At 45.8% G+C, this 16256-nt stretch overlaps 1 protein-coding gene across 1 annotated transcript in view; it reads left to right on the top strand.

Annotated features, from left to right (window-relative positions):
* ABCA13 (ATP binding cassette subfamily A member 13) overlaps nucleotides 1-16256 on the top strand; it is a 296583-nt gene that overhangs the window by 203529 nt on the left and 76798 nt on the right. Inside the window, 9 exon segments of the mRNA XM_027124171.1 lie at nucleotides 3172-3210; nucleotides 3212-3246; nucleotides 3249-3323; nucleotides 3326-3342; nucleotides 4276-4391; nucleotides 8196-8352; nucleotides 10990-11073; nucleotides 11075-11244; nucleotides 15777-15941. Of these exon segments, the coding sequence (XP_026979972.1) occupies nucleotides 3172-3210; nucleotides 3212-3246; nucleotides 3249-3323; nucleotides 3326-3342; nucleotides 4276-4391; nucleotides 8196-8352; nucleotides 10990-11073; nucleotides 11075-11244; nucleotides 15777-15941 (858 nt within the window).

The raw sequence follows: 16256 nt of genomic DNA, 5'->3' as shown, positions 1-16256 counted from the left end.
AGTGACACAGAAAGTACAGTGCATGTCATTGCCAAACACCTCCACCTACTAGAGAATATTCTGGTGTTTTGAAAGACTAGATTCAGAGGTGGGGCTGCCACGTGTGGAGCAAAACACCACCCCCGCCCACAAGAGCTGTTGCCCAGCAAGGTGGCCCTAAGAGGGCAGAGGCCACGCTCAGCGTGGAGGCCACTAGGCAGGAGCCTTTCATTTTGCCTAGGAGGAGGGTTCAGTGTCAAGACTGGGCTCCAGGTGGGCAGACGGGGACCTGCCTCTCACCTTCGCTCTCCTCTGTGTGTCCTCTAGGCCCCTGGGAGTGTAACCCAGGCCTCGAAAGGTCATTGAGGGGATTTAATGAGAGAATCCACACCCTTAGCCAATACGCTGGCTGGTCCTAAGTACTTTTTTTTTTTTTGAGGAAATACATTTATTATTACAATGTTGACAGAGCTCACTAGGCATTTGAAAAATAAATGAGTAAATCTGCATTTTTACCTCAAATAAATTTTTTTTCTTTTGCGGTACGCGGGCCTCTCACTGTTGTGGCCTCTCCCACTGCAGAGCACAGGCTCCGGATGCACAGGCTCAGTGGCCACGGCTCACGGCCCCAGCCACTCCGCGGCATGTGGGATATTCCTGGACTGGGGCAGGAACCCGTGTTCCCTGCATCTGCAGGCAGACTCTCAACCACTGTGCCACCAGGGCAGCCCTCAAATAAAATTTTTACCTAAAATAAAATCCACATGGGAGAGATATACCATGTTCTTGGATTGGAAGAATCAACATTGTGAAAATGACTATACTACCCAAAGCAATCTACAGATTCAATGCAATCCCTATCAAACTACCAATGGCATTTTTCACAGAACTAGAACCAAAAATTTCACAATTTGTATGGAAACACAAAAGACCCCAAACAGCCAAAGCAATATTGAGAAAGAAAAACGGAACTGGAGGAATCAGGCTCCCAGACTTCAGACTATACTACAAAGCTACAGTAATCAAGACAATATGGTACTGGCACAAAAACAGAAATATAGATCAATGGAACAGGACAGAAATCCCAGAGATAAACCCACACACATATGGTCACCTTATTTTTGATAAAGGAGGCAAGAATCTACAATGGAGAAAAGGCTGCCTCTTCAGTAAGTGGTGCTGGAAAAACTGGACGGCTACATGTAAAAGAATGAAATTAGAACACTCCCTAACACCATACACAAAAATAAGCTCAAAATGGATTAAAGACCTAAATGTAAGGCCAGACACTATAAAACTCTTAGAGGAAAACATAGGAAAAACACTCTATGACATACATCACAGCAACATCCTTATTGACCCACCTCCTAGAAAAATGGAAATAAAAACAAAAATAAACTAATGGGACCTAATGAAACTTACAGGCTTTTGCACAGCAAAGGAAACCATAAATAAGACAAAAAGACAACTCTCAGAATGGAAGAAAATATTTGCAAATGAAGCAACTGATGAAGGATTAATCTCCAAAGTTTACAAGCAGCTCATGCAGCTCAATATCAAAAAAACAAGCAACCCAATCCAAAAATGGGCAGAAGATCTAAATAGACATTTCTCCAAAGAAGATATACAGATGGCCAACAAACACATGAAAGAATGCTCTACATCACTAATCATTAGAGAAATGCAAATCAAAACTACAATGAGGTATCACCTCACACCACTCAGAATGGCCATCATCAAAAAATCTAGAAACAATAAAGGCTGGAGAGGGTGTGCAGAAAAGGGAATCCTCTTGCACTATTGGTGGGAATGTAAATTGATACAGCCACTATGGAGAACAGTATGGAGGTTCCTCAAAAAACTAAAAATAGAACTACCATACGACCCAGCAATCCCACTACTGGGCATATACCCAGAGAAAATCATAATTCAATAAGAGTCATGTACAACAATGGTCATTGCAGCTCTATTTACAATAGCCAGGACATGGAAGCAACCTAAATGTCCATCGACAGAGGAATGGATAAAGAAGATGTAGCACATATATACAATGGAATATTATTCAGCCATAAAAAGAAATGAAATTGAGTTATTTGTAGTGAGGTGGATGGGCCTAGAGTCTGTCATACAGAGTGAAGTAAGTCAGAAAGAGAAAAACAAATACCGCATGCTAACACATATATATGGAATCTAAAAACAAGAACAACAAAAAAAATGGTTCTGAAGAACCTAAGGGTAGGACAGGAATAAAGACGGAGACGTAGAAAATGGACTTGAGGACACGGCGGTGGGGAAGGGTAAGCTGGAACGAAGTGAGAGAGTAACATTGACATATACTTACTACCAAATGTAAAATAGCTAGCTAGTGGGAAGCAGCCACATAGCACAGGGAGATCAGGTTGGTGGTTTGTGACCACCTAGAGGGTTGGGATAGGGAGGGTGGGAGGGAGATGCAAGAGGGAGGGGATATGAGGATATGTGTATATGTGTAGCTGATTCACTTTGCTATAAAGCAGAAACTAACGCACCGTTGTAAAGCAATTATACTCCAATAAAGATGTTAAAAAAATCAACATGGAACAAACAGTTAAAGGTAAAGCATTAAGAGAATGGAAGAAAAGGTCTGAATATTTTTGTAATTTTGGCTAACAAAGTTTTCTATGCAAAGCCTATAAAGTGAAAGTAAAGAATGTGTTATATAATTTATATAAATATAAATCTATAAATGGAAGTTAAATCTGTGTTGAAAAATAAACTTTAAGAAGTGAAGGGAGAAACAGAAAAATATTTGCTACACATCTGACAGCAGCTAATATTCTTGACATCGTGAAACCTTCTTATAAGTCAGTAGAGAAAGGATGCCTGATCTATTTTGTTCAACATTTTTTCAAAGTGAATGAAAGATTCTTTTTTTAGACTTTATTGAAGTATAATTGATTTACAATGTTGTGTTAATTTCTGCTGTACAGCAAAGTGACTAAGTTATACCTATACATATTCTTTTTCATATTCTTTTCCATTTTGGTTTATCACAGGATATTGAATGTAGTTCCCTGTGCTCTACAGTAGGGCCCTGTTGTTTATCCATCCTGTATATAATAGTTTGCATCTGCTTAATGGTTCCGGCTGCTGGGACCCTCATCACTGACGGGTCCCCGCCAGCCTCCGATGGCCGTTCTGCTCTGCCTGCAGCCTGGAGAGCTTCCGCCAGTGCGGCATCACCCTGTGCATTTGGATTCTCCATCCTGTTCGCGTCCATCAGCAGCTCCGTGTGCGGGACAGGGTGACTGGGGCCACAAGGCTGCAGCACATGAGCGGCCTGGGCTACAGGACCTACTGGCTCACATCTTCCTGTGTGACATGGTAGGACTCGGGGCCATGTCCCTCTGTGTCCCTGCACCCGGGGGACATGTGTGCGCACAGACCTGCGTGTGTGGGGGTGTGTGGCCGCCCCACGTGACCCACAGAAGCAGGGCGGTTTCCTGGACGTGTGTCTGAGGTCTTGGGGACAAAGCCATGAGCAAAGCAGGGAGGGTCTCCGTCTTGAGGAACTTGTGTCCTTATGAGTGGGAGCAGAAAACAAACAACCAAGTAAAAATAAATAAATACACAAGATGCAGTTGGCTCGTGACTAGGTTTATCAGGAGAACGGACGAGGGCCATGGGATCGAGGGTGACTTCAGAGCAAAGCTGCGGAGGGGCCCTGCAGCCAGAGAAGGGGGGCTGGCGAGCAAGCCCCCAGGGGAGGCCGGGGTTTGTCAACCCGCGGTGGGGAGGAGCTGGCTGCCGGGCGGGGGGGTCTGCCGTTGGTTCTGAGTGTGGGAAGAAGCCGTGTGTCCTGGGAGGGGGCTGGATTCCTGCCCCTTCCCCGTGGGAGGTGGGTGTGGGCGGCCGTGTTAGTGGCCCCCCGGCTTGCAGAGAGGCACAGAGCACAGACATTTATCTAATCGCCTTCTGGAGACTGGAAGGCCTGCATCCAGGTGTGGCAGGGCTGGTGCCCCCTGAGGCCTCTGTCCTGGGCACGTGGACGGCCGCCCTCTCTGTGTCCTCACCCTGTGTTCTCGCCTCCTCTTTTCACGAGGACAGCAGCCCTGTGGGATCCAAGCCCATCTTAAGGACCTCGTTTAACATGGATCTGGAAGGAGACTCTCCAGGCCCGAGTCCGCTGCTGCAGACTGTGTGCCGGGCCACACGGGCCACAGACCTAAGCTGGAGCTGACCTGAGGGCCGGACGGTCAGGAGATGGTGGTACACAAGCCCCCGACGTAACAGGCCCTCTTCCCGTGATTTTCTCAGCTCTTTTACTCGGTTTCTGTCTGCCTGTGTGTCGCTGTGCTCCTCGCCTTCCAGTTAATGGCTTTCACTTTCCGGGAGAACCTGGCAGCCACAGCCCTCCTGCTGGCACTTTTTGAGTATGTGATGAGAAGCACAGCTGCAGAATTATGGTGTGTTTTCTGAAGGACAGAACCCCCTGGGGCGGCTTTGAGCCTGCTGTCGGCTTCATGGTTTTCTCTCTTTCCAAGCAATTATGCTGCTTCTTCCGACCAGCCTGAGCAGGACGTCCGGGGCCCCTGCTCGGAGGGTGGGTGATGGCAGCGGCTTCGGTTCCAGCTCAGTGTCCGTTACTCACTCAGCTCCAAAACTGTCCTCGGGGAGCCCGTGAAGCTCTATGTCTGCTGTAGTTTTCTCTCTCCTGACATTAGTAGTTTGGAAATGTTTTGTCTAACTTCTATCACTTTTTCTTTTCTCGCAGGAAAAGTAGCAAAGCCAGAAAAGTCATTTTACAAATTTCCCGTTTGAACGCACTAATAAGGATCGTTGCTAGCAGTCCCCAGATCATACCTGCCGGGTATCAGGAATGCATAATGTCATCCTCTTCTACAGGTCATGCATATTTGGCTATAGATCTAGGCTAGGTATGTGAGAGATACTTGCTAATAGGGAAAATAATTAAAGTGCTGATTTATTTTAATTTAAGGCTAATATATATATTTTAAACAGAGCATTCTGCTTTTTTCTAAGCCAAAGATTACAAGTAAAATGATTTTTACATAGATGACAGTTGTATCAGTGATCCAGACTTATTCAAAGCATCTAATTAGGGACAAATTATATCATTATTGGATAAATAGATACATGGATGGGTGGATGGATAGATGGGGCGCAAAGAGAGAGACAGAGAAACCTTTTTAGGAATACGGACATTGCCACTAACTCTGTGACCTTGGAAGTGTTCATTTCTCTCTCTAAGCCTCACTGTCTTCCGTGTAGAATACAATTCTGTTGCTGTGGAAAGGATATCAGGTCATTCAGATAAACCTCCCCTACAGTGGCCGTCAAGGGTTCCCATTAAATTACTTTTAGTTGTTATTGTTACTATAAGAATTATTTAATATTTAGAGGATATTGTGTCTTAAGCTCTAAAGCATGCCTATAGTAGAGACATGTTTTCTATACTCAGCCGGATATAACGATCTACATACGTGGGCTCCTGGTGCTAAAGAAATGATTTGATTTCAGTTTATTGATCCGGTTGAATGCATAGTGTGGTCATGTTTCCTTATAGTGTGAGCAAAATATGTTTTGCTGTAAATTATTTTTGAACTTTAGAGAGCAGATTTCAAAAATTAAGGTGAAACTCAGACAAAGTCGCATGGTGAGACGCTCTTACAAAAAACGTGTTTTTAGGAATTTTCCTTAACCTTGTTTTGCTTGTTTGCTTTGCTTCCTTTAAGAATCTGAATTAAGCTAGAATTCTGTCCACATTCATGATTACAGCACTTTTCAAACAAGTTCAGGGGACTCACAGGTCTCTCGAGTTACATTCATGGCCCAACATGGTGGCCACCTCAGATGGAGGGGTCTTAGGTGAGAGGGGCCCAGAGGACCTGGAAAACTGCCCCAGGCCGGTTCCAGTGGACGAGAGCAAGGGGGCTGCCGACCGGACTCTCAGGGTGACCCCCCAGGGGCTAGTTCAGGTTTAAAGGGTGGTCCTTCCTCCACTGGAGGCCAGGCCTGCACACAACCTGACACGGTGACCCCCCAGCAAGAGGAGGGGCCCTTGGGGCCCCAGTGGACGAGAGTGCCGGCTCGCAATCCTGTCCCCACGAGGAGCCCAGAACCATCGCAGAAAGGCTGCATCCCAGAATAAGCTGAGACCAAGAACACGGTCAGGCATTAAATGGGGCTGTTTGTCTGGAATCTGGGAAAATTGGGGAATGTGTAAATGAATAGACTCTCACAAGACATAATAGGACAAAGTGCCCAGTTACAATTTTCCTTTATCTTTTCTTTTTTTTCTTTCTCTCTGTGGAGGAAAATTTGATATTCAAGCTGGAAAGGGAGGAGAATTCACATCAAAAGAGAAAAAAATAACACCTGAACATCTCAGACAGAGAAGAGAATCTGGCTTACATAAAAAATGGAAACCTTAACCGCATACTTGGTGCACATCTAGTACTAAAGGATTATGAAGATGAGGTCACAGAATCCTGGTCCATGTCTGGAAAATCCTGCAATGTGGAGGTGGGACCGCTTTCAGAGGGAGGAAAACCCCATAAACGGTAGAGTAGTTATGAGCGGGCTGCCACCCTCCAGGGTTAATCGTTAAAACGATATCATAGTTTAGTAAAAGAACGGCGGTTCTAAAACGTATGTTTTACCAAAAAATAAATTATGCACTTTAAGCCAATTTAATTCTTTCCTTGAAAAGAAAAAAGCAGGACGACTGGAGCCACCAATATGTTTATTTGAACCAAGCATTGATATTTAAGAGCAGTTGCATTAAAGCACTCACCTCTACCTTGCATGCTCGAGAACCGTTTTCTTCACGCCTGAATTATGAAGCAGACTGCTGTTGACAACTGTATGATTTTATGTATACTATTACATATATATATGTGCTATTTTCTGAAATACGAGGGTGTATCTTTTGACCCAGGGACGAATACCATAGATTTCATGTGGAAAAGGAACTACTCAAATCAAAAGCTATCTTGAGGGCCTAGCGTCATTTTGAAGTCTCATGCTTTTCAGAGCTAGTTAACGTATTAAGGAAACCTCAGGCATTTAGAAGCTACCAAGGTATTTCAAGTGAAACCACTAAATCAGCCTGAGAAAATGGTGACAGGTTTGCACTGAGTGTGCAGAGAGCACATGGGAGCACGCAGGGTCTTCAGAGAAAGGTCGTGACTTAAAGTCAGTGACTTCAGCTGTTTCATACATTCTGTCAATAAAGCAGACCGTATTCATAAATGTGTACATACATCATCATGGTTCTTATAACGACCTAATATATTTTCAATTGATAAATTTTGTTGACTGTTCCTTTCCATGAAATGGGAAGAATGCTGCATGAAAGAATAAAAATAAAGACAGTGAAGTAAGTGACTCTTCTGCCGGTACTTGCGGCTTCCTTTCCTGGGGCGGAGCAGGGTGGGGGTCACAGAGGAGCCTGAGGTGAGTCGGCCGCGAATGAGCCCTGGCTCTGTGCTCTGGAGAAGGAAGAAGGAAGAGGTGTTTTCTTTAGAGGACAATTTTGGGTGTCTTCTTAGAGCGTGAGGTCATCTGAAACTTCCGGGGGCCGCTTCGCGGGTCCAGCCCTCACGCTCCGGCTTCGGGCTCACACACGAATCACCCCCGCTTTCAGCTCCTGCTTCTCAGCCGTGGGTCCGTGGTCAGGTATCTTAGCCGCGTCCATCCCATGTCCTATCTGTGAAATGGGGCCGTGGCACCCGCCTTCAGGGCTGTAGGATCAGGGAACACCCTGGAGGCATACGGCATGGAGCCTACGCACGGGCCACCCCAGAAAGGAAGCTTTCCAGTTCTATGTTATGTCCTCTTTTAATATAGAGCTTCCCACCCTTGGTAGCTTTAGTCATTTAATCTTCTCTGAAAAACAGGTGTATCCCTGCTCTGCTGAGGAGGCTGTGAGCAGAAAGGGAGGCCAGGCCTACCCTGTGCGGGAGGGGACACTGGGGCTTTCTCCAAGGTCGCACGTCCTAGCCCGGGTTGGACCCTGCCCAGGGCTCTGCCCATATATTACGGAAAATGTGCTTTGTCTTTAGAAAATAACTGCTGGATTTATTAAATAAAAATTGCTCCTGTTCACTGAGGGAGGAAAAATAACCAGGCCAGCAAAATCTCATCTTTAAATCAGTCTGTATAGAAGTAAGTGTTACAGGACAAGGAACATGACTTTTCACTTGACATTTCAGATGCGCAACTGTTCCATGGATGTATTTCATCTCCTGAATCTTCTTCAGTTCGGACGTGGCTTTCATCTGCTACATCTCCCTGAACTTCCTCCTCGGCCTCTGCACCATGCTGATGACCGTCACGCCCTGGCTGTTGGCCTTTGTCTCCAAGGCTCAGGTTAGTGACCTCCCACAGGCTCTGGGACTAACGCCTAGACTACTGTTGCTTTTCCAGCTGGAGCTCAGCGCAGATGTGCTGGTATCCACTGTCTTTACCTCCAGAAAGAGACACTGACTCTGCTTCGCAGAAACCCCTGTGCCTTGATAAGCCCAGAGCCAGGCTGGCAGCAGTGGGCACAAGATGAGCAGTTGGTGCACCCGCTTTGTGAGTGGAGGGCAGGCTGAGCCGCGCGTTCACAGCGCATCCCTGTTTGCGGGTGAATTGCCAATCGATGGTTGGAAGAGTGGCTGTGTGTGTGGAGCGTGTCCTGTGCTGGCGTCAGGGGCGCAGGGGTCAGACATTCCTCTCTTCCGGGTCAGCTGCTCCGGTGTGGGATTGGCCCCCACGCAGACCACACTGTCAGGCCACAACAGGTCTGTATTGTCCGGGCGATTCTGCCCTCTGAGCCCCGGGGCATGTTTAGATTTGCTGCTTTCAGGGTGTTGGAGCAGAGGTCTCCAAGAGACTGGACTCCTAGTCGAGGACCATTACTCCTGGTGAGGAAGTACCTGTCTCAGGGAACCCCTCCAGGAGGCCGTTTGCATCGGGAGGCCCCTTTTGGGTGTCATCCCAGCAGGCGTCGAGGTCCAGTGGAAACCAGCTCTGCTGACACCCCGCTCTTGTCCTTCCATGCTCCTCCCCGTGAGGCCTGCCGGGGTGGTGTCTGCTTTAACTCATCTTCCGTCTTGCTCAGCCTCCCCTGAGCTGCCTGTGGGAATGAATTTCATAGTCTGCACCCTCCTCTGCCCCGGATTTCCATACATTTCTTTCCTGCTTTCTTTCTTGGCTCTGACCACACAGGTCTCTCCTGACCCCTGCTGTCCATGTGGATGCCGTTCCTCTCTACTCCTGGGGCTGGATCGACTCAGGGGCTGAGGAAACAGCCTGGGAAAGGCCCGGCCTCCCAGTTCTGGAGGATGGGCTGCTGGTCGGTGTCTGGCGAGTCCGGGACTGAGGCCTGTTCCATCGGGACGGGCTCCCTTCCTGGTGCCCGGACGCGCCGGGACTCGGTCAGCTGTGCAGCAACGGCTCATCTTATTTGCTGCTGTTGTGCCTCACGTTTGTACAGAAGCAGTGAGCTCTGTAAACATTCATTATGCATCCAGTGAAACAATTTATTTTGGTGATTTTTATAGATCTATTATTGACACTAATCTGTATTAGTGTCTTTAGCCTTTAAGTAGCAGCTAGCAGAATGAGTCACTGGCTTTAGCTTGAGGAGAGCATTGAAATTGAGGAGGCAGAACAGGGCTTCCCTCGTCCCCATCGGAGCTCAGATATGACGTGGATCCTGGTCATGAACTAAAGGGGGAGGAAGACAGACTCAAGGGGGACAATCCCCGCCCCAGGGGACGGGTCACACACAGAAGAGAAGGGCCAGGAATCCAGATTCTAAGGCTAAGGTGAGTGGGAGGCTTTGTTCCCTCCTGTTATAAGTAGCATCACTCATCTGGAGAGAAATCAGCAAGCAGGAAGTTGTTTGCAAAAAAGTGGGTCAAACTCAATTGTTAACAGATAATAAAAGGCATTTCATTGCTGTTGCTAAGGTCTTTCTTTTCCTTTGCTCTTTATTTTGATATAGTTTGCTTAAAAAACTCAACGTGATAAATGGGTGATTTCAAATATTCCTTTGTAAGTTCGAGGGGCAATATATTCTTATGAAATCACGGAATAAGACAAGAAAGGTGACTAGATTTTCAGATCAGTATCAAATGGCAGTGTAAGTGGTATTAACCATTGTGTATACAAACGACAACATTAATATGAGCATTTTACTTTTTACCAAATCAGTTTCTAAGCTGATGTGTACAGAAAAGGCATTTTGGGTTCTAACTCAGGATGTGGAGCATCTCTCTCTCCCACCGCTGAGGCTGTCTTTTGACGGGAGGGCGATGTAGGTAGATGAAAAACTCATAGTTTGAGTAATTTATTTCTCTACTTGATCAGTCGCTACATATTGTGAATTAGACACTCATAAATTGCTGCTCCGTGAATTTGCGTAGCCACGCCCATCACACGTGTAGATTATTTGCTGAGTGTCATGCGTTAGAACAGCTTTGTTCACATGGGAATAGACACCAGTGTGAATCTCTTACAGTCAGATCTGAGTCCTCATTATTAATTATTTCCTGAACTGTAAGATCCTGACTTAAAAGCTGTAATAGTCTCCTATTTTCATCTTATAACTAGGAAGACAAAAATCTTTCATGTCGTACATTATTTGATCCAGGGACATAGTTTTATGAAAAGTGGGATTAATACATTCCTTTAGGACTGGAGGAAATCTGTAAATAGTGGTAGTCAGTGAAGACCAGAACTAAGGGAAAATTAAATGAACCTTTCATGGTTTTCCCATGTCTATATGCAGAAGACAATAAACTGTAATATACTAACAATACATACCCCTAAAAGTCTTCATTGAATTTTCTATTGTCTCCAGATCACACTAGTTGAGACTACTCATTGTGGACAGCTGTAAATTTGCGTGATAAGGGAGAACTGGACATTACTGAGTATGAGATATATAATTGGCGGTTTTATAATCTTTCTCTACAAAGAGCTCTTAATTTGCTTTCTCTTTCTTTCATTGTACAGAATTTGCAGAACATCTGCGACGTCCTCAAGTGGGTCTTCACTATTTTCCCTCAATTCTGCCTGGGTCAAGGGCTGACAGAACTCTTGTTACAATCAGATCAGATACAACCTGACCCACAACTTCGGCATCGATTTGTACATGAGCCTCTTTGAGATGAGCTTCCTGGGCTGGATCTTTGTGCAGCTGGCGGTACAAGGGATGGTCCTTCTCCTCCTGAGGGCCCTGCTGCATGGGGACCTCTGGCAGTGGCCCAGGTATGTCCCTCGGGGCCCGTCCTTGATGGCAATTCCAGCCTGGAGGCTGCAAGACAAGAAACGTTCTGATCAGTGTCATACACACTTCTGTTAGTTAGGATTTTACGGGGTTTTTTGTTTGCTTTGTTTTTGTTTATTTGTTTTTTTATTAGTGAATGAACGACATTAGGAAGGAGAATGTCAAGAGCAAGGGGTCAACCTGTGAGATAATCGATCCAGTTTTTCAATTGCCTCAATGAATTTTCTCCTTTAGTATTGCTCAGTTTTCCTCTTATTTTGATTGTAGCATCTAAGGTGAATTTGGTTGATGCCATAATATAATTTACTTTTATGGTGAAATAGCATCAACTCCTAAAAGCAGGAATGTATGGAAATCCAGTGCCGATAACCACTTACCCTGTTGCTACTACTGCTTATCATGTTCTTCTTATTGATTTAATATTATTTAATTAATGATGCTAATAACGTTCTCCTGTTTCTTAGCTGAGGATGAAAGTCCAAGGGGTATACGTGCGTGTGTGGGCTGACCATACGCATCTGCGTGTACCTGTGCCACACAGCATCCTTACACCCACCTCCCTGTATCCTCAATAGGGTTTCAGGTGGTTTTGCAAGGAGATCTGAAGTACTGTCAGATAATGCATTTTAAATATTAAGAAAGGAATGTGCTTTCCTGTGTAGGGTCCACAATGCGTGTCTCTCCCTCCGTAATGCTTGTGGCCTGAATCTGTCGACTTGCTCTTTCCAAGAAAGGGATCCTTTCTGGAGAAATCACTAATTAGGACCATATCACAGGAGAACCTATTAAAGATTATAGACACACTGTTAGCATTTTGTGGCGATTTCCTTATAGGATTTCCCTGTCTCAGTCACTTCATCGACGTACCTCCTTTATAACCCCTTTAATCTGCTCAAGTGGAGAACCATTTTGAATACACATCACAAAGCTCTAGAACTGGCCACAATCCCCCTGGAATCTGTAGATTTCCAATACTGACTGCGTTTGAAATAGAATTCTGAGTGCCTTTCAAGCGTAATTGGTTCAGTAATGGGCCCTCACTAGTTTGATCTGTCGTGAACCCTGTTCTGTAGAATCCCCTCCGGCAGATTTCAGGGTGTCCCGTCCTCCTGCAGCACTGAAAGATCTTTCTTTCAAGACTTCCGGTATTACCTTTACTTGGTAAAGTATAAGTGAAACCATGTTTTAGGATAACGTCCTCAGGGCTCCCCTGGTGGCGCAGTGGTTAAGAATCTGCCTGTCACAGGGGACACGGGTTTGAGCCCTGGTCTGGGAAGATCCCACATGCCGCGGAGCAACTAAGCCCGTGTACCACAACTACTGAGCCTGTGCTCTAGAGCCTGTGAGTCACGGCTATTGACCTGGCGTGCCACAACTACTGAAGCCCATGCGCCTAGAGCCTGTGCTCCGCAACAAGAGAAGCCACTGCAATGAGAGGCCTGCATGCTGCAATGAGGAGTGGCGCCTGCTCGCAGCAACTAGAGAAAGCCCGCGTGCAGCAATGAAGACCCAACACAGCCAAAAATCAATAAATGAAATAAATAAATTTATTTAAAAAAGAATAACATCTTTGTTATTTACAGTAAATAGTCAATATTTGTTGTTCTTTGTCAATGTGAAGGTTACAGAGTCCAGAAATTTAATGTAATTTGGACATTAGTTGCCTATCACTCCTTTATGGACAACTGTCACAATAATGATCTGACCAAATTCATGTGTTTTTAAAATCCAGGTCACTAATCATTGGCTGAAAGATAGGTCCACGGTTCTCAGCCAGGCCCCTCCAGTCCAGCCCCTCACACCCAGGGATGCTGCATGGGGTGTCCCCTCTGCCCCCACCCCTGACGTTGGCGTCTGGTCCCCTGCCTGGACTGGTCCTTTGCCAGGACTGACTGCCCCGCCTCCAGGACCCTCCTCGTGCCCCTCCCGTCTCCCAGGCCAGGTTTGACATCCTCCCTGTGTTTCCAGTAGAGCCTGTTTTCTCCATCAGGGCCGTCTGTGTTTTTTGTTGTTGTTGTTTCTCTTTTTTTAAAATTTTTATTGGAGTGTAGTTGATTTACAATGTTGTGTTAGTTTCAGGTGTACAGCAAAGTGAATCAGTTATACATATACATGTAGCCACTCTTTTTTAGATTTTTTTTCCCATATAGGTCATTACGGAGTACTGAGTAGAGTTCCCTGTGCTCTACAGTAGGTCCTTATTAGTTATCTATTTTATACATGTGTATATGTCAGTCCCAATCTCCCAATTTATCCCGCTCCCCCTTACCCCCCAGTAATCATAAATTTGTTTCCTACATCTGTGACTTTATTTCAGTTTTGTAGATAAGTTCATTTGTAGCCTCTTTTTAGATTGTACATATAAGCAATATCATATGGTATTTGTCTCTGTCTGACTTACGTCACTCAGTATGAGAATCTCTGGGTCCATCCATGTTGCTGCAAATGACATTATTTCAACACAGTGCCATTTGTGCCAGTGTTGTTTCACAGCGTTTGTCTGTTACTCTCCTCTACTTTGCATTCCTTCACGCAGGAACTGTTTTACACTGTCGCAGTCAGATCATGGAAAGAATAGGAAGACCCTGCCCTCTGCATCTACACAGATGCTTCCTGTGTCCCCTCCCAAGCGGCGTGTCCCCCACCTGCCCGGGTGCCCTTCCCTGCCCGGCACCTGTCCCCGTCCTGCAGTCCTGCTGCCGCCCGTGTTGTCTGCTCAGATCTGGGTCTCCATCGGAACCTGAGCTCCGGCCACACCCGAGTCAGGTTGGGTGGGCTTTGGGGGGCTCCTGTTTGTTCTCTCTCTGGTCTGGGGCTGGACTCTGCTCTCTGTACCCCAGGCCCTGGCTGGGTCCGAGGAGCCACACAGCCCAGGGCAGCGTCTCCCTTCAGATACATCAGCTGCACCGAATCCCTGCAAAGTCCTGCTACACCAGCGCCCGTCAGGATCCTTCCTTTGTAACGCAGATGCCATTTTTCATGATCGGCAGTTGGAAGACGGCCAAGTGGCCCACTTCTCAGCGCAGGGGACGAGCTGCATGTGTGTTGCTGAGAGGAGGCTGACAAGCAGTGACCTTGCTCAGTGCCCCCCATCCATCAGAGCCACTTGAGATGTAACCAGTAGGCATCTGCACCGGAACCCTGGGGGCAGACGCCCTCTGGGGACAAGACCAGGGAGCAGGTGTAAAGCTTCCCAGGTGATGCTAATGAGGAGAATTAACTGATGCAGCTCGGAAACAGGGAGGGGTTAGATGGCACCACGTCCTGGCACAGGGAGAGACGACCTCTGGACAGCCAGGCCAGGCTGAAGGGCCAGGACGCACCCTCCCCTGGGAAAGGGGGGACAACAGTCAGCAAGAAAAGTGTACAACTCAGTGGATCTCCATAAACTGAGCACACCTGTGTTCCCTTCTCCCAGACAGGAGCAAGAGCCGCTCAGAAGCCCTCCACAGTCCCCTGCGGGTCATCCCCACTCTGTAGATAAGCGCTGCTATTTTTATCACCACTGATTCCTTTCTCATGCTTTTGAATATTATGTAAATTACACCATATAACACATACTCCTGAGTAGCTATGTTTTCTCATCATCTACGTTGGGTCTTGAAAAATTATATGTTTGTCCAGTGGTGATTGCAGGTATGGAAAAAATAATACAGGGAAAGGAGCTGGGGCCACTGGGATCTAGATGTGGATATTTTATTTTATTTTTAATACCTTTTAATTTTAAAATAGTTTAAAGCTCACAAGAAATAGCAAGATTAGTACAGAGAGAGCCTATGTACGCTCCCAGTGATACTGTGATAATGTAATAATACAGTACATCACAATGTTACATTGATAAAACCAGGAAATTGATGTCGGTACAAGACTGTCTCATTGTCTGTACTCATTTAGTTATTAAAATATGGGCATATTACAGTTTTCAGAAATTGAGATTTACTTGAAAGCTAAAATGCACCAGAAAGAAAATCATAAGATTGGAAAGTGAGCTAGCTCAGATTTTGAGTCAACAAATCAGAGGTGAAAGTTCACTTTATGTTCATCTGACAGGTGTCTGCTGAGTGCTTGCTGTGCGTCCTTCTACACCATCCAGCACATGCTACGGAGCCATAGTGTTTGGGGACTTTTGTGGGTAATCTACTTTATTAAAGAGCCTGTTTGCTAAAAGTGGTCAAAGTTGATTTCTTATACCTTTGCGATAAATTACTTGTCTTCTAGCACAAAAGTCTGGCATCACTTTATTGCTCGTAAAATTGAAAAGTAGTTTGAGTTTGGTGTCCATCCACGTCACTGTCTTTTAGGCTGATGTACATTTCCTTTGCGTTAGAGGATGAATGTTGACCCCTGATAGTAACCGGCCAACGGGATGCAGAACTCGGGTGCGTGGGCCAGAGCTGGTACCGCAGACTCTGGGGACCACGTCTTCTGTTCAGATGACCTCTGACCTTTCTCTCCCTCTAGATTCTTCCGGTCCATTTCCCAGGTGTGAATTAACTCTGACTTACCCTCCCAGGGGTCACTCTGCCATTCGAGGCACAGTCACATCTTCCAAGGACGTAGATGTTGAAAAAGAGCAAGTGAGGGTGTTGGAAGGCAGAACTAGTAGAGACATTCTCATGTTGTACAACCTTAGTAAGAGTTACAGAGGCTTCTTCAAGAGGGCTTACTCAGGGGAGAGGTAAGAAAGCTTCTGTTTGTACCTTTGCAAACCACCGTCACTCTAATTGTCCATCTGTTCATGTTATTCTCAGGATATCTGAAATGGAAACTAAGAGCAGCTTCACATTTCAGGAACCTCTGCAGGGTCTAGGTGGAGAGTCAGTCGACTCTTTCCCTAGTGAAAACTCTGCTGATTGAGTGATGGGGTTTTTTCTGTCTCATAATTTTTAAAATGTAAGTGATCAGTGAGTTTTAATTAGTTTGGCTTATGGGGTGACTCTATTGAGTGCAAATATTTTATAAATCCAATTAATTAAGGAAACCACTTCTAACT

The sequence above is a fragment of the Aethalodelphis obliquidens genome, unplaced genomic scaffold, assembly GCF_003676395.1.
Source record: "Aethalodelphis obliquidens isolate GAN/ISIS:26980383/991018 unplaced genomic scaffold, ASM367639v1 scaffold27, whole genome shotgun sequence".
NCBI lineage: Eukaryota > Metazoa > Chordata > Mammalia > Artiodactyla > Delphinidae > Aethalodelphis > Aethalodelphis obliquidens.
This window is presented reverse-complemented; position numbering and strand designations above follow the sequence as displayed.